Source organism: Rhineura floridana, chromosome 1 (assembly GCF_030035675.1).
Source record: "Rhineura floridana isolate rRhiFlo1 chromosome 1, rRhiFlo1.hap2, whole genome shotgun sequence".
NCBI lineage: Eukaryota > Metazoa > Chordata > Lepidosauria > Squamata > Rhineuridae > Rhineura > Rhineura floridana.
This window is the reverse complement of record NC_084480.1, coordinates 177,661,253-177,683,287: the sequence shown is the minus strand read 5'-3', so window position 1 is coordinate 177,683,287 and position 22,035 is coordinate 177,661,253. Positions and strand designations below refer to the sequence as shown.

Below are 22,035 nucleotides of genomic sequence, written 5' to 3'. Positions count from 1 at the left end.
GCTAGGCTCCAAGCCAGGATGCAGGAGGAGATCAGGGGCCAGGACCAGGCAGTGCAATCCTCCGTAACTGCCTTTTTAAAACCATGTCACGCTCGTGTGACAACTGCTCCTCTGTGCTTGTTTGAACTGTCCCTCCCAATTAGTGGTAATAAGTAACTCTGTAAAGATGAGCAAACATAGTGCATTCATTAGCTCCCTGCCAACCTCAAACCTCCCTCCCTCCCCCATTCCCTTCTTCGTGGCCAATCAGTGCCACAAATCCCCCAGGAGCTATGCTCAGCTCATACTTGGAGAAAACTAAGCACAGCTCGTTTGGCGTGAACAAGTGCTGGCAAAAGGCAAATTAATGACAAGAGTTGGCTTGAAATTATTTTATTTTGTCCTTCCATTGAAGGATTGCCTTATTCTCCAAGTGAAAATATGCCCGGATCAATAAGCTCCAGTTTAAGAGCAAAAAATGCATGGTCCAGCCCCATTTATTTAATCCACTTTTTGGTGCAAAGGGGGGACATAATTTACAGCACAGGGACTGCTACGCTGTTTCAGAGCAGGAGCTAATAACAAGTTCTGGGAAGCCTGTACTGCCATCCATCTCCCGAGTGAACTGCAGGCCATCACATTCTCCAACCACTATCTCAGCTGTGGTGAAAACCTCCAGGTCACTTACAACATGTCCCCCAATAGTCTTCCCATCTTTGTCAGACAAGCAGATGTGTAGGTGAGGAGCTTCATTCAGAGTCCCAACCAAGGAGACAATTTCAAACCTCTCATTTAGGTGAATAATCTAGAAAGCAAACACAGAAACACACACACACACAATTAATACAAGGAGAAAAGGCAAAGTTGAACATTGGTACAAATGTGTACACATGCCATTTTACTCAGGTCCAGAACTAGCCCATTCTGGCATTAGCAAATGCCGTTATGCTGATGTCCAGAGTGGGTTTGAGGGCTCTGAACATTCTTTGAAGAAATGAAGTTCCTGCAATGTCCGGTGATTAGGAGTGTCATCCAATTATCTGTTTGTGCTGGCCCAGAAGCTGACAGAGGTGCTGGTGCTGTTAGGAAGAAACAGCAAATGGATTTATGCTAGGGATAGGTAACTGGTAGCTCAGAGTCTGAACCTGGCGTCCTGTATACAGAGGCAATTAGGAAGAGGGAGACAGCCACCTCAGGCAACTGACTTAGGGTGTCATGAAAAGGCAGCAAATTGTTAGTTAATTTATCATTGTATTTTTACTGTCAACAAGGGGAAGATGCCCTTGTGAGATATTCTGCTTCGGTACTAAAATAACTTGACCAGCCTTAGGTACCATGCACCTTGGCAGGGAGGTCCCGTTTGCTGCTCCACCTCCAGCAGCCAAGTGTCTTGGGCCAGCTCTGCCTGTCTTGCCCTGAGCAGAGCTTCTGTAGCATAAATACTGAACTAGGTTTATTGTATGTCTTAATCTCACACTCTTGTTAATGGCCAGAAGGTGAATTTCACCATTTAACAAGGCTTCCTACCAGGAAACACAATCTAAACTTTAGAGAGCCAGTGTGGTGTAGTGGTTAAGGTGTTGGACTACAACAGGGTTCAAATCCCCACATAGCCATGAAGCTCACTGGATGACCTTGGGCCAGTCACTGCCTCTCAGCCATGAAAACCCTATTCATAGGGTCGCCATAAGTCGGAATCGACTTGAAGGCAGTACATTTACATTTAAACTTTAGGAATCTTAGTTGTTAGGACACAGAGATAATTTGAGAATCTTTCTGGGAATCTCAATCTATACTGATACCTTATTAGTATTGGACGCTGTGGCATTTGCCAGTCTCAGTGTTGCTTTGGTGATGCTCCCCACACAAGTCATGACAAAGGGAGATTTTAACTTTTTCTCTCCCACAAATTTTACCAAGGACGTAAGGATTTCTTCTCCTGGTCCCAAGCGCAAAGCATAAACAGACAGCAACCCAGGTCCAGCCTGTGTTTAAAATAAATTGGGGGGGGGAAGGCATTAGTGCATGCTCATCATTCTACCATTCAGTCAGTAGAGATGTGAAAGCTGGGGGAGAGGGGCGGAAAATTTTTCTCTTTTTCTTGTGTTCATCTGAAGCCTTTTTGTGGGTTCTCCCAAAAAAACCTGGGAAATAATAATACTTTAGAAAACAGGAAAAAACGTTTCCCCCCCACAATCACTATTTTTCTGGCTTTTTCCAGGCCTTCACATCTGTATCAGTCAGTGTCTTATTTCCATTGCTTGGTCTGTTTGAGAATATGTTTGTTAATCCATTTGAGTTGCATAGTTTTGCAGCAGTGGTTGTTTTGTGAGAATTATTGCTTCCTACTCCAAAGACATATCTACACTACGACAATCGTAAATTGGTTTCATACCAAGTTACCCATCCTGGCTTTCCCCCAAATAATCCTTGGAACTGTTTTTGGTGGGGGTGCTAAGTCTTCTTTCTTGCAGGTCGCAGGGTTCCTGGGGAGAGTGATTATTGAACCAGTTTAAGCTAATAGGGTAGATATGCCACAGAACAGCCTACTCCATATCTCTGATTTTATATTACCGTCACTGAGGGCATTTATGAATAACTGCTGATACTAGCCTTACTAGGCTAAATACGGAATAAGCAGAGACGAAACGTGAAACCTAAGTGGTAAAAAAGAGAGGCACAATAGAAGCTACAGGCTGATTAGAATGGAGCAACAACAGCAATGTATGTAGCACATTTCTAAAGTATAAAATATTTCACATACATTATACACACAATAGCCCTGAATGGGAGGCCAACATTATTACCTCATTATTGCACAAGGGAAGACGGTTCAGGGTGATGGACAGTGGCTTTTCTGAGTTTGTGACTGTTGTGAGAATTGAACCAGGGACTTTCCAGCTCGTCTTGCACTCAAACCCCACAGTTCCTCAAGAGTGTCTTAGACATAGTGTTTACCCATTCAATTTATGACCATTTTGACAGTGCTAAGGACAAAGGACTAAGCAGCCATGGTAACAGGGTGGAACGTGGGGAGGGCTCTTAATTCTATTCTTGCTTTCTTTTGTATTAAAACAACTCTGCACAGGTGGTTACAAAAGATGCCCATTTAAAAATTGTTGATAATACTCTGACACTTTCTGGAAATATACTGACCAACAGACATAAAATGCCTCTATCGAGTTTCATTCTTCAGTCCCTGTAAATGCAGGAACTAACATTTCAACTCTGAATACACTTTGTGAAGATACACTGCAGTAACAATCATTCTCAAAGGGTTTGTGCAAATGTCAACAGAAGCAGCCCTGGATCAAATTTATTACCTGGTGGAGACCTCTAACAATTTTACACAGAGGCTGATAAGGCCAGCTGGGAATTCCTTTCAATACTAGGTGATTTACAGCCCCCAAAGATCCCTCATTCTGTTTTCAGAATATGTAAACAGTTTCTCAGTACTAAATAACACCATACTGGGAAAAGTAACAATCTAGTTATTTAAAATTTTCAGTGTGTATACAATTTGCTTTAATATGGAACATTAACCAGCAATCTATAGAGAGCTATTTTAAAATAGTGAACATGAATTAACTTGTAAATATCTGTCTACAGTTTAACTGCATGTTTGGAATTTTCACTGGATTGGCAAATGTCAGGGCTCACAGGACCCAGAAAGCCTAACAGGGTTCATGGCAGGATTTTGTTTATTGTTTAAAAATGTTTTAATTTTATTTTTTTACAGCTCATGCTGTAAAGAGAAACACTGGTCAAAGTAGCTGCAGTGGCTACCATATTTCCCCTCCCCAGATGGCAGTGGGCTTCAACCCCAATGTGATCCCATTTAGGGTTGCCAAGTCAGAAGCATCTCAAACCCTGAGATTTCAGGGGTGGGCCCTGTTGTGTAAATTTGTATAAATGTTAGCAGAGATTGTCAACGGTCTGAAATGTGAGAGTGCCAGTGTGTGCATTTACCTAAGAAAGCAGGCTTTTACCCTGCATCAGAATCACTGAGATTTGAGACTTAGTAAAATAAGAAAAGCTACTTTATTTATAGAAATACATAGTAGATAGAAAGGCATACCTAGTTCTAACTAACTAACTAAGTTGGAGGCGCAATGCCCAGGTTTGGGAGTTGCCCTCATGGTTCAGGAGAGAGAGAGCAGAGACAAAGGTGTCTCTCTTGGACAGTCAAAGAAGAGAAGGGAAAGGGCGGAAGGAGGAGGGGCAGATAAGCTTCAGTTTGTGACGGAAAGAAGTCAGTCAGAGCATCACATGTAAAGGTAGTCAAGCCTAGCCACCTGGAGGACCCTAACTCTATCTCCCTTCTGGAACATAAACAAAAGAACAAAACAGGAGTTGCTCTTGCCCCACTTCCAACACCCCTTCTCAATGACTGTTTGGTTCACCCCATGAGGTTCATCTTGTCTCGCATCTTGCAATGTCTGACTTTGCCCAATGCCTTCATGAGAGCATCTGCAGTCATTTCTTCTTTTGGACAATACTCCATCTTGAGTAGTCCTCTGCGGTAGGTATCTGTAATGAAATGGTGCTTCATGTCTGTGTGTTTGGTCCGTAAACTCACCGCTTTTGACTCCATGAGTATGATGCATCCTTGGTTGTCCTCATGTATCATGAAAGGCCCAGGTACAGAGATGCCTAAGTCTTTAAACAGTTCAGGTAGCCTTTGCATATCCCACTAGTTTGGGATCTTGGGTAGCTGCTAGCTTCAGTTTCATGGTTGTCATGCCCTTTAGATATCTCGACACTCTCTTTATTGCTTCCCAGTCCTTCTCGGTTGGCGAGCTGGTTTTTTGGCACAAGTATCTGACTCCTGCCACCACATCTGGCCTGGTAACAGTACTGATATACAGACATTTTGTGATGGCTTGTCTTGTATCTCTCAGCATTTCCTTTAGCATCTGGCTTATTCTTGAATTTCCTCTTGTAGCCTACAGTTTTCCTTTCTTGAGGAAGCTTGGTCAGTGTCCAAGTTTTACTTTTGTGTAGAGCTTCAATCTCTTCCCAGGTCTCTGGCTCTGGAAGTTCATCTTTCATGAGATAAGCAAGTCTTTCTGGTGGTACACCTCTGTTGGTGTGTTCAGAGCATCTGGGTGCTGGTGCTTTGGCTGCCCCTTCTGGCTCTGTTGCCTCTTCTGGCTCAGATTCCTCGCCTTCCTCTACAGGTATATTATTGTTATACCTTCTGTGGTGGAAGAATAACTTAGCTACTTCTTCCATTTTGCTGTCATCTATTTGGTGTGGCGCCCCTTCTGGTCGGTGTGTGCACTTTCCTTCATCAAACTGGACAGCTCTGTACACTCCAGCTTCGCCAGTTTTGGGATCAATGACTCAATATCCCTTCTGCGTTGAAGAATATCCAATTAATATTACTTCCCTGGCAGTGTTGTCAAGTTTTGATCTCTTTTGTTTCGGGATGTGCACAAAGGCCTTGCGCCCGAATACACAAAGGTGAGACACGCTTGGTGTCCTATCATGCCATAGTTCAAATGGCGTTTTGTTGATTGCAGATGCAGGAAGTTGGTTCTGCAGGTAGGTGGCAGTAACCGCAGTATTTTTGTGGTAACTGTGCATCTTCCAACAAGGAACGAATCATGTGTCCAAGGGTCCTGCTCATTCGTTCCGCGACCCCGTTCTGTTCCAGACTGTAAACATCTGTAGTCTGGTGTTCTATGTCTTCCTCACAGAGAAAGTCTTGCATAGCCCTGGACACATATTCTCCTCCATTGTCAGATCTTATAATCTGTGACTTTCTGCCAAATTTATTGGACACAATTCTGACACAGTCCTTCAATTTTTGAAGTACTTGACTTTTCTCTTTTAGCAGGTACATTGTAGTATACCTTGAGTAGTCATCTATAAAAGTCAGCATGTATAAATTTCCACCCTGGGATGGCACTTCCATTGACCCACAAGGATCAGTGTGAATTAATTCTACAGGCTTTTTCGTTTTCTTCTCACTTTTCTTAGGAAATTTTGGTTTCACACTCTTTGTATTTATACAGCACTCACATCTTTCTGTGCATTTGCATTGTCCCATTTTAATGCCTGTTGCCAAATTCTCTTTCTCTAGAGCACTGACTCTGGCTAAGCTGGCACGTCCATTCTTCTATGCCAAACATGTAAACATCAAGAATCACAGGTTTCTCTGGTTGTATTTGCATGAATATTTTCAAAATATTCCAAATGCAAAAGTCCATTTTTCAATTCTGCTATACAACACACTTCTCCTTGGTCTAAAACTTGGCAAATTTTGTCACTTAAAAAAAGCTGACCTCCAAGCTTGATTATTTTAGTGGCACTTATTAAATTATCTTTAAATGCTGGAACAAATAGGCAATTTTCAGTTCAAGCTCTCTGGTGCCCTCTGGTGTTTTGCAAAGTATCTCCACTGTCCCTATCCCTTGAGAGCAGAACACATCTCCTGATGCTGTAGTTACATATGAGGCTAAGGTTCTTAACCAAATTTTTATCATTTATTAAATGGGCACTAGCTCCAGTGTCAATTAAAAATCTGGTTTTATAATCGTCATTCTTTCCATCAGATACTTGGTTACTGGAATGCTTCACTTTAGTTTGGGAGGCAGATTAGAGAGGGCTGGGAGGGTGCAAAGAGGCCTACTCAAAAGTAAGCCCTACTGAATTCAATGGGGTTTACTCCCAGGTATGTGGAATTAGCATTGCAGCTTTACTCCCAGAAAAGTGGGTAATGGAATAAAATTTCATATTGGGAAGGTTTTCAAAACAGGCTATGAATTAGACAAATAAACTGCCCTCTTCAACAGTCCAGTAAAATTTAAACTTGTTTGACTCCTTATAATTAGAAAAGTATAACATATTATACACTCACTCAACTTCTGATGTGCAGATAAACAGGAAAAGGAAACTATTTTCAAGATTTGCAGTGGGTTCTAGCTCTTGCAAATCCCTTGTCAATCACAACCCTGACTTCATTTATTGGCTAAAATCCTGAAAGGGCGGGGATTAGAGCAGCCAGCTTCTAACAGAAGTTGTGAGGGGGCGGTGGTGTATATCTCTTGAACCAGTCCACCTAGAAACTTAATTTTTTTTTAACTGAAAGCTAAGTGTCTGGATATTAAGGTGACTCACCTGGAGAGGACCCCCCAAAAACAGAATCTCCTGGAGAAAACCAGAGACCTAGCAACCCTAATCCTAATGTGGACTCTGGGGTTCAGAGGCGTTTGGAGGAAAGAGCTGCTCAGTGTGGCATGCTTCCTTCAGCACTTATCTTTCCCTCTCCTCCTTTTCTCCCTTCAGTGGCATTGAAGGGAGTCACACCAGGTAGGTATGGCTGCCCTGCTGCTTGTTCCTGCTAATGACTCCCTGCCCCATCACCTGATAAGCTCACAGGGGACTAAGGAAATCCTGCAGGAGTTGGCTGAGGGGGAGGTGCGGATCACCTGGGAGGCAGCTGTGGGGGGGGGATTGCCCCAGACAAAATGTATTAGCTGGATTGCTTCATGACTTTGGTCCCGTTGGGACACTGCCAGGTCTGCCTCTCCCCAATATAATTAACAGGTACAGTGCTATTAATTCACTTCGTACCATTTGGGATGCAACAATACAGTGCAATCCTGTGGTCTATTTATGTCAGCTGGGGGACCACAGTAAGGCTGCAATCTGTTCAACCCATTGGGACAGCCATAGGATTGTGATGTAACCGTAAGCCCCCTGTTGTCATGACCCTGGAGTTAGATCCCCCTTCTTCAGGAGATGAGGGTAAGGACTCAGAGTCAAAAGGGGAACTGCATATAGGGTTGGACCTAGAAGCACTTCCACAAGACGAGCCCGTGGTGCCAGTGCCCCTCCAGCCTGAGGATGTTGCATTGGCATCTCTGATTCAGGGGACTCCACTGGAGAAACCCCAGCACAACCAGAGTCCTCTGCACGCCATTGGAATAAAAGACTTCTGGAGCAGGCTGGGCCCCTTTATAACTGAAGAGGTGCCTTTCAGTAGAGGCAGAGCTTGCAACTGGGACTGAACTGCTGTTCCTATACAGGTCTCAGTCTAAGGTTGGCTGTTGCTATCCTAATTCCAACAGTAAAAGAAATCAATCTTGGACCTCATCAAGGATGCATACTAACACAAAAAAATCATAACTGCAGTAAGACAAATGGAAAAAGATGGAATAATTGCCAAAGTGACAGAACCTACCAAGTGGATAAGCAGCATGGTAGCCACAGAGAAACCTGGTAAACTTTGCATTTATATAGATCCAAGTAATTTAAACAAGCATTATTACAAGCTCACTACCAGATGCCCACCATAGAAGAAATCTTACCAGACCCTGCCAAGGCAAAAATATTCTCTGTCTTCGATGCAAAAGATGGGTATTGGCAAATCTTATTAGATGAAGAAAGCAGCCACCTTACTACATTTTAACAAGCAATTCTAACATAGACCCAGACTGGGATAGGTCTCAACTTAAAAGGTTTGTTGAAAGAGGAATACCCGCTTTCCCTCACATACATTGAGGGAAGGAGGACAAGGGGTCACACATCTTGTCTTATGAGGAAATTACTGCCGATATGACAGAAGGCTCGCACACACACACACTCCCACTAAAAATTGCATTTCATACATACTTAATAAAAAAAGGGTTTTTTACTATAAATATGTCAGGAAGAAATGAAACTAACAGAAAAAAAGTTTTTCATGTCAATTGCACCTCCCACCTCTCCCAGCTTCAGCCTGCAATTGACAAGAAACAATGAAACAAAAACCCCTCCCCTTCTCTATTAGCAATACTCCCGAGGGAGTAAACATGTAAATTTGGGGGCGGGGCCACAAGGGTGTCGCAGAGTGGCAAAATTGGGAATGGAGAGATTGAGTGAGCCTTTATGTGTTTGAATCTCCTCTCTAGCTACCCACGCAGCCTCAACCCACAAGTTGGAGTTGAACCACATATTCCAACAAAGGGAACAGCGATACTAAACCTTTCCAGAGGAACGGCAACTATATGAATGGAAATCAGCAGATTGGAAAGTAGGAATGTGAACTTTTCAAACCGATTGCAATGGCAGAAGCTGCATCTTTAATCCAAAGTATAGCTGCCATGTGAATCAGCCCTATGAACATACAAATAGATAGCAGAAAATGAAGGAATGGATCCTCAAATGAATATTTTGGTTAAAGGCAGGTCCTAGGTCTGAAAAGGATGAAGACTACATATTCACTGGTTGCAGTAAGACTTTTGCCACTTGTGCTCTAGCTGTCATCTGGCCTGTTTTCTGTTTTGGCTCAGGGGGCGAATGTGCTCTACTGCATCAGAGACAGCACTTGGGAGTAATCATATCAATGCCCCCCTACTTCTCACCATTCCAGAGAGAGACAAGGGCCTCAGCAGAATCACCAGTTCTCTCCGCCAGAAAATCCTAGCCTTTGATTGTGAGAGAAGGCTCTGGGGCACAAGCACCATGGCGGAAGGACACTTTGCACTCTCAGGAGCACTGGGCAACAGCTATCACTATGACCTATCTCTCAAGCTCATTTCCAGACAGGCACCCAGAAGCAGTTCTCCAGATAACAAGGATCACTTCCTAAGACTCCCACGCAACACCTATGGGCTGTGAATGGTTCTCACATGAAGTCAGTCCTGGAAAGGACCAGTCCTGGGGCAGCACAGGGCCACCCCACACTCCTTGCACTGATGGCTGTGGCCTGTGGCAAGCACTCCTCAAGAAACTGCTGCCATCCTGGCCCTCCACACAGCCCTGCCCCCCAGGACCAGGACCAGGCTCCACTTCTAACACTTTGCTCACAGTGCACGTGCAAATGTGCTGCAACTGTAACAAACTAACATTCTCCAATCTGCCATTCCGGATCATACTACGCAGTATCCAAAGACATCTTCGTCTTTGCTCTCTCTCCTGAGTCATGAGTGCAATGCCCACGTATGGGCTTTGCACCTCCAACTTAGTTAGAATGAGGTATGCCTTTCCTATCTACTATGTATTTCTATAAATAAAATAGCTTTTCTTATTTTACTAAATCTTAAGTCTCAGTGATCTCAATGCAGGGTAAAAGCCTGCCACTTAGGTAAACACACACACTGGCACACACGCATCTCAGACTGTTGACAATCTCTGCTAATATCTATACAAATTTACATAACACAGCTGAGCTCCACGATGAGCAGGAAAGCTCCATTTAGGGCCCCAGAAGGGACAAGAATTCATCTGTCACATGGAGGATATCCCTTGTCTTCACAAAGCCATCCTATGACACAGTGGATGAACTCCTGGTAGTGTGCCACCATGCCATCCAGGAAAGCATTGAACCACCTGTTTGCAGAGGAGTGGGAGACAGTGTGGGCTCTCCATGCCATATTCTACTGAAAATCCCCCATCCCTTGGCCAGTTAGCCCAAGCACTGAAGCACCTGCTGGAACATGGGGATGTTATTGTTGTTGTTAATTACCCACCTGTCATCCAAAGGTCCCAGGGCAGGGCAGGATAACAATTTTCAAATACAACATAAAAAACTAAAGACAACCTAAAATCTCCCAATGGGGGGGGTCCTCAAAGTACACGTCTCAGGCGTCAAAAGTCAGGGATAAAGAACTGCATCTTCAGCATTCACCTTAAACTGTACAGCGAAGCTGCCAGATGCACCTCGGTGCAGAGTGAGTTCCACAACTTAGGGGCCACCACAGAGAATGCCCTCTCCCAAGCCACCACTCCCAAACTTCTGAGGGTGGTGAAACTACCAAAAGGGCCCCCTCTGGTGATCTCAACACCAAAGAGGGTCTGTAAGTACGGAGACAGTCTTTCAGATATTTGGAACCTAAGTCATTTAGGGTTTTATGCACTAATGTGAACACCTTGAATTGAGCCCAGAAACAGTGGCAACCAATGCAGCTGTTTCAAAAAAACAGGGGTTATATGACATGTAAAGGGAACCCCAGCCAGTAATCTGGCTGCTGCATTTTATACCAGTTGAAGTTTCCAAGTTGTCTTCAAGGGTAGCCCCACATACAGCGCATTGCAATAATCCAATCTAGAAGTTACCAGAGCATGGAGTACTGTAGCCAAGTCAGCTCTATCCAAAAGAGGCCAAAGCTCCAATGACAATTTTGGATCCAGGAGTACCCCCAAGCTGCAAAACTGCTCCTTCCACGGGAATGCAACCCTGTCTAGAACCGGCTATCTCCCTGTTCTAGACATTCTAGATATTCTAGATATTCTAGACATAAGAACTCTGGACACATAGCATCCCTATCTTTTCAGGATTCAACTTCAATTTATTGACCAACATCTAGCCCATCACCAGCTCCAAGCACTGGTCCAGCACCTCTGTCTCTTCCAGTTCAGATGGAACAGAGAGATAGAGTTGCATGTCACCTGCATATTGATGACACCTCACTCCAAATCTCCTGATGGCAGCTCCCAGCGGCTTCATATAGATGTTAAACAGCTTGGGGGACAAGATGGAACCCTGCGGAACACCACAGAATAGCTCGCATGTTGTTGAACAGTAACCTCTCATAACTGCTTTTTGGAAATGGCCCTGAAAGAATGAGCAGAACTACTAAAGCATAGTGGCCTCAATCCCCACCTCCTTGAGACGATCCAGAGGGATACTGTAGTCAACTGTATCAAAAGCTGCCAACAGATCAAGAACAATGAGCAGAGTCGCACTCCCCATCTCTCTCCCAACAAATGTCATCAACCAGGGCAACGAAGACAATTTCAATGCCATGGCCAGGCTAGACTGGAATGGATCCAAGTAATCCATTTTCCTCCAAGCATGCTTGAAGCTGGACCATCACACCTTCTTGAGCACCTTGCCCCAAAAGGAGATATTTGCCACTGGCCCATAGTTATTTAACACTTCTGGGTCCAGGGAGGCCTTCTAAAGGAGGGGACATACCACCACCTCCTTCAAGGCAGATGGCACCTCCCCCTCCTTCAGTGAAGCATTAATCACTCCCTGGACCCATCCAGTCAAACCCCTATGACTAGCTCAAAGAAGCCAAATGGACAAAGGTCAGGTGGTTGGCCACATTTCTTCAAGCATCTTGTCCACATTCTCAGGCTGCAATGTTTGAAACTGATCCAGTACAGATGGAAGAGACAGTGCTCTGGGTGCCTCCACTGGACTTGCTCTAACTGTGGCATCCAATGCTGTCCAAATCTAAGCAATTTTGTCCCCAGAGTGCCTTTGCATGAAAGGAGCCTTGTATATCGATTGCCAGTAGCAGGTGCAACTCCTGGATCAGCTCCCTGCCCATACAGAAGGCCTAGATACACTCCATGCTAGACAAGGTGGGGGTACACAGGCTTTGGAACATGTTATGTTTCCTCCTCACCTCCTGGTGGTACAACTGTGCTGCAGCACATATGCCAGGAGCATGGGGATGTACAGCTCGTACTGGTGAGGCAGGCACGGCAGTGGTGCCAGGTGCAGCTATCGGGTTGACACAGGGCCTTGGGCTGAGTGCTCTGTGGAGGAAGACACAGATCCTTTTAAATGTGGCATCATATGCAAGCCCTGCTGGGATTGGTTTGATCCTTAAGCTCTCAGTTGGAGTGCCTGAATGAAGCTGATCCCCGCCGAAAGCAGGGCTTGCACTAATGAGCAGATTGGTGGCAACTTTAAGCCTCACTGGGATCAGCTACAATCGAGAGTTTCTGACTGGGAACTCTGGATTGCAACCAATCCCTGCCCAAAGCTGGGCTTGAAAACACTCCAGGGTTTCTAAACAAGCCTTCAAGCCTCACCTGGATCAGCTGGGATCTTCTTTCAAGTCTTACTTGGATAAGCTGAGATCTTCCTTTGCTGCATGGCATGAATGGGTCACCTGATGTCATGGTGATGTCAGATGATTGACAGGTAGGTGGCCCTGCCAGGCTGCCAAATAGGCCCCCTAGGGGAGCGAAAGATCTGGCTGGGTAGACTGAAAAGGTTCCCCATCTATTTTATGGTATGTTTGAAGGCGTATTGCTTGACATTAAATAAACAACTGTAGCTAAAAGTAGTCGAATGTTCTTGTTTAAAATAAGGAAGTGGCTCATTGGATTTTACTTCATTTCCTTTCTTATTACAAGCATGTTAATGTGCTACACACTAAAGAACCTTTGCTATAATAGTTTCTGTTGAGTGCCTGGAAAACAGAGTAAATGATAGATTATATACACATTTCGAGTTTGGGGGGTTGTTCGGGTTTGTTTATTAAAACAAACAAACAAAAAGCAACAACCATAGTTTATAGTACTTGTTTTAATGAACAGCTTAAGAGATAGTGGAACAACGAACAAGGTGCATTATAGTTATATTTCAGGGGAATCCATTGCAACTCCAAATGAGGAAAAAAATAGTAATTCATGAATGGCTGAAAGCCAGTTAGAGACATGCTTTCATCCTATACCATGCTTGCCCCCATTGCAAGACAGTGAGATCACACAGAGAGTAGGACATGCCAGAGACATAGGTACTGCTCCACCAGTGCTTGGGCAGGTTGGCACCAGCACCAATCAAATACCATAGATTTCCATGTATTCCTGGGTGCTTTGTAGAAGAAATATCAGACTATCCTCTGAAACAATGGAGAAATCAGGGCTGAGAAAGGAATCAACTGCCACCCACCACCATCATCCCAGATGCACCTGAGGAACAATGAAGGAGGTTGTTAAATCTGTAACTGATGAGGATATCAAAGATAGCCATGGTGTTTTTCTCTCCATTCTATTCTCAGGACTAAAAAAACCCCATTCTTTTTACATTATAACCCATAATATGGTATCTGTATCATATTTTTGTATCCTAATTCTGATCTAGGTTTTCAATGAATCAGAACTGCAACCTCAGTTTCACAATCACTGCAGAACTATAATGACTAGGTTGTAGTCAACTAAGTCCTGCTCAAAGTAAAACCACTGAAATAATTAAACCTAAGTTAATCATGTCATTTAACTTCAATGGGTCAACTTTGTGTATAAATACATTCAAAGCAGGAGACCATCTAGGGAGATGATTGGACCCTTGGATGATAAGGGAGTCAAAGGTGTACTAAAGAACGATAAGGAGATTGCAGAGAAGCTAAATGAATTCTTTGCATCTGTCTTCACAGTGGAAGATATAGGGCAGATCCTTGAACCTGAACTAACATTTGCAGGAAGGGATTCTGAGGAACTGAAACAAATAGTGGTAACGAGAGAGGAAGTTCTAGGCTTAATGGACAATATAAAAACTGACAAATCACCGGGCCCGGATGGCATCCACCCGAGAGTTCTCAAAGAACTCAAAGGTGAAATTGCTGATCTGCTAACTAAAATATGTAACTTGTCCCTCGGGTCCTCCTCCGTGCCTGAGGACTGGAAAGTGGCAAATGTAACGCCAATCTTCAAAAAGGGATCCAGAGGGGATCCCGGAAATTACAGGCCAGTTAGCATAACTTCTGTCCCTGGAAAACTGGTAGAAAGTATGATTAAAGCTAGATTAACTAAGCACATAGAAGAACAAGCCTTGCTGAAGCAGAGCCAGCATGGCTTCTGCAAGGGAAAGTCCTGTCTCAGTATCCTATTAGAATTCTTTGAGAGTGTCAACAAGCATATAGATAGAGGTGATCCAGTGGACATAGTGTACTTAGACTTTCAAAAAGCGTTTGACAAGGTACCTCACCAAAGACTTCTGAGGAAGCTTAGCAGTCATGGAATAAGAGGAGAGGTCCTCTTGTGGATAAGGAATTGGTTAAGAAGCAGAAAGCAGAGAGTAGGAATAAACGGACAGTTCTCCCAATGGAGGGCTGTAGAAAGTGGAGTCCCTCAAGGATCGGTATTGGGACCTGTACTTTTCAACTTGTTCATTAATGACCTAGAATTAGGAGTGAGCAGTGAAGTGGCCAAGTTTGCTGACGACACTAAATTGTTCAGGGATGTTAAAACAAAAAGGGATTGCGAAGAGCTCCAAAAAGATCTCTCCAAACTGAGTGAATGGGCGGAAAAATGGCAAATGCAATTCAATATAAACAAGTGTAAAATTATGCATATTGGAGCAAAAAATCTTCATTTCACATATACGCTCATGGGGTCTGATCTGGCGGTGACCGACCAGGAGAGAGACCTTGGGGTTGTAGTGGACAGCACGATGAAAATGTCGACCCAGTGTGCGGCAGCTGTGAAAAAGGCAAATTCCATGCTAGCGATAATTAGGAAAGGTATTGAAAATAAAACAGGCGATATCATAATGCCGTTGTATAAATCTATGGTGCGGCCGCATTTGGAATACTGTGTACAGTTCTGGTCGCCTCATCTCAAAAAGGATATTATAGAGTTGGAAAAGGTTCAGAAGAGGGCAACCAGAATGATCAAGGGGATGGAGCGACTCCCTTACGAGGAAAGGCATTTGGGGCTTTTTAGTTTAGAGAAAAGGCGGGTCAGAGGAGACATGATAGAAGCGTATAAAATTATGCATGGCATTGAGAAAGTGGATAGAGAAAAGTTCTTCTCCCTCTCTCATAATACTAGAACTCGTGGACATTCAAAGAAGCTGAATGTTGGAAGATTCAAGACAGACAAAAGGAAGTACTTCTTTACTCAGCGCATAGTTAAACTATGGAATTTGCTCCCACAAGATGCAGTAATGGCCACCAGCTTGACAGCTTTAAAAGAAGATTAAACAAATTCATGGAGGACAGGGCTATCAATGGCTACTAGCCGTGATGGCTGTGCTGTGCCACCCTAGTCAGAGGCAGCATGCTTCTGAAAACCAGTTGCCGGAAGCCTCAGGAGGGGAGAGTGTTCTTGCACTCGGGTCCTGCTTGCGGGCTTCCCCCAGGCACCTGGTTGGCCACTGTGAGAACAGGATGCTGGACTAGATGGGCCACTGGCCTGATCCAGCAGGCTCTTCTTATGTTCTTATGTTCTTATGAGTAGGACTAGCATTGAATAGCACCCAATGCATCCTTTATAACTGCTTCTTCTAGGTCAGGGTGGACAGACTTCAGCCAGGCAGGATCTCTTTCTTTCTTTCTTTCTTTCTTTCTTTCTTTCTTTCTTTCTTTCTTTCTTTCTTTCTTTCTTTCTTTCTTTCTTTCTTTCTTTCTTTCTTTCTTTCTTTCTTTCTTTCTTTCCTTCTTTCCTTCTTTCCTTCTTTCCTTCTTTCCTTTTCTTTAACTGGAACCATTAACCAAGATCCACCAACCAACTGGACCCTGGTGCGAAAGACACATACTTACACTTTTGAGGTCAGGAATTTGTTCTGATTACCAGAAATGAACAAAGCTCACACTACTTTCACACAAAAGTCTGCTTCATATTAACCCCAGCTTTCTTCATTTCAGCTATATAATTTAGGGAAGGGAAGACATTTTGTTGCAAAGGACAAAATGGCACCACCTCCTGTGCCACATACAAAAGTTGACTGGACGGGTAGCTGAATCTTACTTTAACACTGGTGACAGGATAGCATCCTCCCACTGTACCTGAGGACAGCAGGCTAGTTTAGGAGGTGCAGGGCAAGTCACATGAGGTATACCCAGCCCTGCCTGTTAGCAACTCACCACTGCTCCCCACCCCTCCATCTGCTGCCTGAGGCAATCACCTCTTTTTGCCTAATGATAGGGCTGGCTTCCAGTATTAAACACTGGGAGTCAAAAATCCTTGCCAATCTAATGCAAATCTACTAATAGGTATAGTTCTGCCATCTACCTACCTCTGGTCCAGGCAACTGCAACAGGCAATGGATAACACATCAGAAACTTGACGTCTCATAAAAATTATTGTTCCTGTACCTTGAATGTGGTACTAAAACAAAGGCAAACTTCCCGAAACTGCCAGAAGCATCCTCATTAATTGTGTGTTAAAATTCCACTCATTACACACTGCAGGTAATAAATTCTAAGCAAAGCAGATGTTCTAATTTTTAAAACCATTAAGTTGTACATCTGATACACAAGAGGGAGGAGCTGTCTAGGGTGCACATAAGGCACTCCTTGAGATATGAAACATTTCCTCTCTTCTACATCTGGACCAGACTCACATCTCCTCACTTACAAGATATTTTATGAACCTGAAGAACAGCCATTTATATAAATATACATGTAGAACATAAACACGCAGTACATATGGAGAGAATAAATAATGGTTAACTGTGAATTAAATACAACAAATGAGTTTGTGAACATTATAATAAACCACAACAGCAATGTCTGAGTGTGCTGGGTGTGCTGCTGGACATGTCAAATTCTAGTGGAGTCTTTCTGCCCAAATAAAGGGCACAACAATTCTCCCAACTCATCTTCTATTGATGCATGAACAGGCTTTGAATGCATAGAAGGATGCCCTGGGCTGCAAATCCTATGCACCCTTACTTGGGAATAAACATATTTGGACTCAGCAGGGCTTACTTCCACGTAAACATACACAGGCTGTACAATCAGATCTATATCTCATGGCTTTTGCTGAAAGTGGTGGGCCCACATCTGCCCCTCCTCCATAATGTGTGCAAAACACATGATGTGACATGAAGTGTGTTGTAATTTTCTCCACCACTGCAAATGTCATCCAAAGTGCCGCAAGAGTAGGGATATACAAACATAGTATACAAGTATCACATGCATGCATGCACACACACTCTAGAGATGGAAGGATCTGTCAGTTGTGGTTCTCTCATTTTTCCAATCTCAAATTCAGTTCTCCACATTTCTGTAGCAATTTCTTTTAAAATCCTCATGAAAATTCTTCAGCTTTGTAGTATTATTTTTTTTTAGATAAACACATTTTTGTATGTAGTTTTGACTAACACATTTTTGCAAGCAATTTATCCTAATATAACACATTTTTGTATGTTATTTCCACTGATATATTCATTTTTAGGCACACTTTCCCCTAATATAAATGCATTTTTGTAAACATTGTTTGGTTGGAGAACTGCATTGCAAAATGTGGATAAGTGCAAATTTCAAAGGATGGCTGTATTTTGGTTCTCTTATAGTTTCAGAAAGTGTGGATTTAATAGATCCAGCATTAAATGCAAACTGAATTTCTTCTCTGTCTCTAATACACACACACACACATGTTTACTAGACATTATGGGAAAGAGGAGAAGAAATGCAGAGCTGTGTATTTCAGCCACCAAAAATACTGTAGGCATCTTACTGTTCTGCCACCCAAAACAGCTTGTTCTTCAATCCAGACAGAATGTAATTCTCCAGTTTGGGAGGTGGGCTAGAGTTGCTATCCAGCTTGCATTGCGTCAGTCTAATCTGGGTTTTTAAAGCACTTTTTTGACTGTCAATCAAAAACATTATCATCCTAGTAACAAATAAAATCAAATCATAAGAGCGTGCTAAAGGATGTTGTAATCAAAGCTCTCCTGTGGCTTTGTGATATCTCACAGAGGCCATAACTTGCCTTTAAGGACACTGCTATAAAATTTCCTTGAATCAAACACGCTCAGATAGTCCAGCTAACCAACACAGGGTTCCAAAGCAAAACCTGCTGTGCATTAGAGATTATATTTAATGACTTTCCAGTTCCATCTCACTTGCAAAAAGAAGGGTACAAGTATGTTCAAAACGTCAGTGGCCCTGCTCATCCACTCTGGGAGGGCTTCCCCGAGCTTTTGTTGAAAAGTTTTGGTGATCCAGAAGATGTTTACTGTTTATGAACCAGGTTTGCAACAATCTGGACAAATTACCAAACCCATACATTAAAAATGCAGAAAATAAAAATTTCAAAATATTCATGAGAGTAATGAGAATTCCCATGTGTTATTAGACTGCTGTTGCATTCCAATAGGTGCAGTTCATTCCCTCATTTGTGTTTAGCTATTGGTCCCTTTAACGCATGGTGTGGAATGTCTGGCCCACAGGCCTAGTTAGCCCTGGCAAGGCTCTCAGTTTGACCCACAAGCCCATTCCCCCCAAATCACACCTCACACCTGATGTCTTATTTATTTATTAGATTTATATCCCGCCCTTATTTATTTATTTATTTATTTAATTTCATTTATAAACCGCCCATAGCCAATGGCTCCCTGGGCGGTGTACAACATACTTCCTCCCAGTAGGAGCCCAGGGCAACATATGTGATGCCAAATGTGAGGCAGATAGAGAAAGGGTTGCTGTCACCATGGATCAAGTGACTGACAGTGAAAGCAAGCCTGCTGGGATTGTCCACGCTACAGACCTCTGCTCAGCGTGGGACTTGAAGTCATCACCTATCAGCTGAGAGGGCCTATAATGGCTCCGCCACAAGTATCAAAGCACCACTGTTCTCCCATTAATCTACCCGTCTATTATTATTTATTTATATTATTTATTATTAAATTTATATCCCACTTTTACCCCTGAAGGAGCTCGGGGTGGCATCTTTGGAAGTCCTTCTACATATGCTTCTCCTGTCAGAGCTTTGGCACGGAAAGGATCCATTTGAAGAGCTGCCTGATGCAAGTTCAGTTTACTGGAGACATATGGTGCCTTTGTAATAGCTTATTGTTTAGTGTGTATGCTTTACAGGTGGGTAGATGGGAAGCAAGTAGGCCAGGGGTGGGGAGATGGATCTGGCTGCGGGCCAGGTGTGGTATTGGGTGGGGCTGCTCACCTGTCAATTACATCACAATGACATCAGGTGCCCTGCACAGTGCTTAGGAGCCCCAACAATCAGCTGACACACACAGCACTAGCGGTGCCTGCAACCCCCTTTTTAGCTCAGCTGTAACTTTACTTGCCTCACACCTGGTAACACCTCATGGACCAAATGGGAAGGCCTAGAGGACCTAATTAGGGCCATAGGCTGTAGGTTCCCCACCAATGAAGTAGACCAACAGGCAGGCAGTACAAAAGCAGCATTGTCCTTCCTCCTAAGGATCAACTGCATTACCTAGGAAACACCCAGAGGCTGGCAGTTGCTTTCTTTTCTTTCTGGCCCAATTAAAACCTGTTTCTCCCCCACCCCACCCCCAGCCTCAAACATTGCTCATCTCCCACCCAGGCAGGTGGATTTGACATTACTAACTGCCTTTTTACACAAGTGGTAGCTTGATGACCCACCACAGACCAAGGCTATAGCAACACCTAAAAATATCATTTTTCATTATCAAAGAGCATGTTTTACAACAATATTTGCAGTGCAGATTAACATGAATGCCTACAAAAAACACAAGGCAACACATAGCTTCAGATCCAGATCCTTCAGCATCAACAAGTACTTTTCAGCCAGATCTGACATGTATGGTAATGGTGATGAAGAAAACTGGATTTTTCTTACAAGATCTGTGCATAACATTTTAAAATGTAATTATAAGTTCAAAGATGGTTTTCTCTTTGAAGGCCAGATGCAGCAGCAGATCATTAATTTTAATTAGTCATAAATTGTTTGGAACTCTATTTTCACAAAGCTAAGAAATGGAACTGGACACAGCTATCCAGAGATTCTAAAAGAGGCTTTTCTTAAATAGCAAATTATTTTCAAGCAATATAAATGTTGTAATTTTATTTTCTCAAGTAGATGTCTTGAATTTCATAAGCAATAACTAAAACCAACTCTTTATTGCTTAGTTGGTAATGTAATAAAAAGTGGGACACTACTCAAAATATTATTAACATACACCAATAGCATAATCCACTGCAGTATCCAATATATTGCAATATTTAGAATTACTAATTATTATTATTTTATTACTTACAATAATAAACAAACGCCAAAACATTCATTACAAAAATGTATAAAACAGAGCCTACCCATTTTTTTACTCAACACTTTAACAACAGAGTTGATGGTCCCCTGCTATCTGGCATTCTTCATCCACCTTTGTTATTCCAAATTGTACCAGCAGTCAATATATGGGAACAGCCCATTCTTTTTAATAGGCTTTTAAGTTCCAGCCCCCATGAGGGTAATTCTGACCACTCAGCAGACCGCTGTCAAGAATTTGCACAGCACTCTGCAGACAAAGTCGCTCAGATTCGCTCTGACTTGGATGCTAAAATTGATACAGTCTCTGAGGATGTAACTTTGGTGCCTGTTTGTCCAATTAAAATGGATTCTTTTCAACTTGTCCTGCCCGACGATGTGGACAAGATCCTTGGAGCGGCGCGTGCCACCACTTTTGTACTGGACCCTTGCCCTTCCTGGCTCATTAGAAGTACCAGAGGGGGACTGGTCGATTGGGTCAGGGGAGTAGTTAATGCCTCTCTACAACGAGGCAGAATTCCATCGTGCTTAAAGGAGGCAGTTATAAGACCACTGCTGAAAAAGCCCTCCCTGGATCCCTCTTTACTAGGCAACTACTGGCCAGTCTCCAATATTCAATTTTTAAGCAAGATAATAGAGCATGTGGTGGTTGCCCAACTCCAGAGATTCCTGGATGATACGGATTATCTGGATCCATTTCAATCTGGTTTCAGGCCTGGCTATGGGACAGAGACGGCTTTGGTCACCTTGGTGGATGACCTACACAGAGAACTGGACAGGGGGAGTGTCTCTCTGTTGGTTCTACTGGACCTCTCAGCGGCTTTCGATAGCATCGATCATGGTATCCTTCTGGGCCGCCTTGCTGAGATGGGACTTGGGGGCACTGTGTTACAGTGGCTCCAGTCCTTCCTGGAGGACCGAACCCAGAAGGTGGTACTGGGGGACTCCTGCTCGACCCCTTGGCCATTGACCTATGGGGTCCCTCAGGGTTCAGTTTTGTCCCCCATGTTATTTAACATCTACATGAAACTGCTGGGAGAGGTTGTCCAGGGTTTTGGGGTTCAGTGCTACCAGTATGCTGACGACACTCAACTCTATTTCTCTTTTCCACCTGAAGCCAAGGAAGCCGTACAGGTCCTAAATCAGTGTCTGGCATCAGTGATGGACTGGATGAGGGCAAACAAGTTGAGATTAAATCCTGATAAAACAGAGGTACTCCTGGTCAGTTGGAGGGCAGATCAGGGAATAGGGATTCAACCGGTGCTGGATGGGGTCACGCTCCCCCTGAAGTCTCAGGTTCGCAGTTTGGGTGTACTCTTGGACTCAGCTTTGAATTTGGAGGCCCAGATTACTGCTGTATCCAGGAGCGCCTTTGCCCAATTA

General features: G+C 43.5%; 1 protein-coding gene across 1 annotated transcript in view; it reads right to left on the bottom strand.

Moving 5' to 3' along the window:
- Positions 1 to 362: 362 nt before the first annotated feature.
- The window catches only part of LOC133389060 (bifunctional protein GlmU-like), a 78,822-nt gene continuing 57,149 nt past the window's right edge, over positions 363 to 22,035 (bottom strand). Inside the window, exons 2-3 of the mRNA XM_061636051.1 lie at positions 1,782 to 1,964; positions 363 to 784 (exon numbers count right to left, since the gene is read on the bottom strand). Coding sequence (XP_061492035.1) covers positions 533 to 784; positions 1,782 to 1,964 — 435 coding nt within the window. The 3' untranslated portion in view covers positions 363 to 532. The remainder of the gene's footprint in view (positions 785 to 1,781; positions 1,965 to 22,035) is intronic.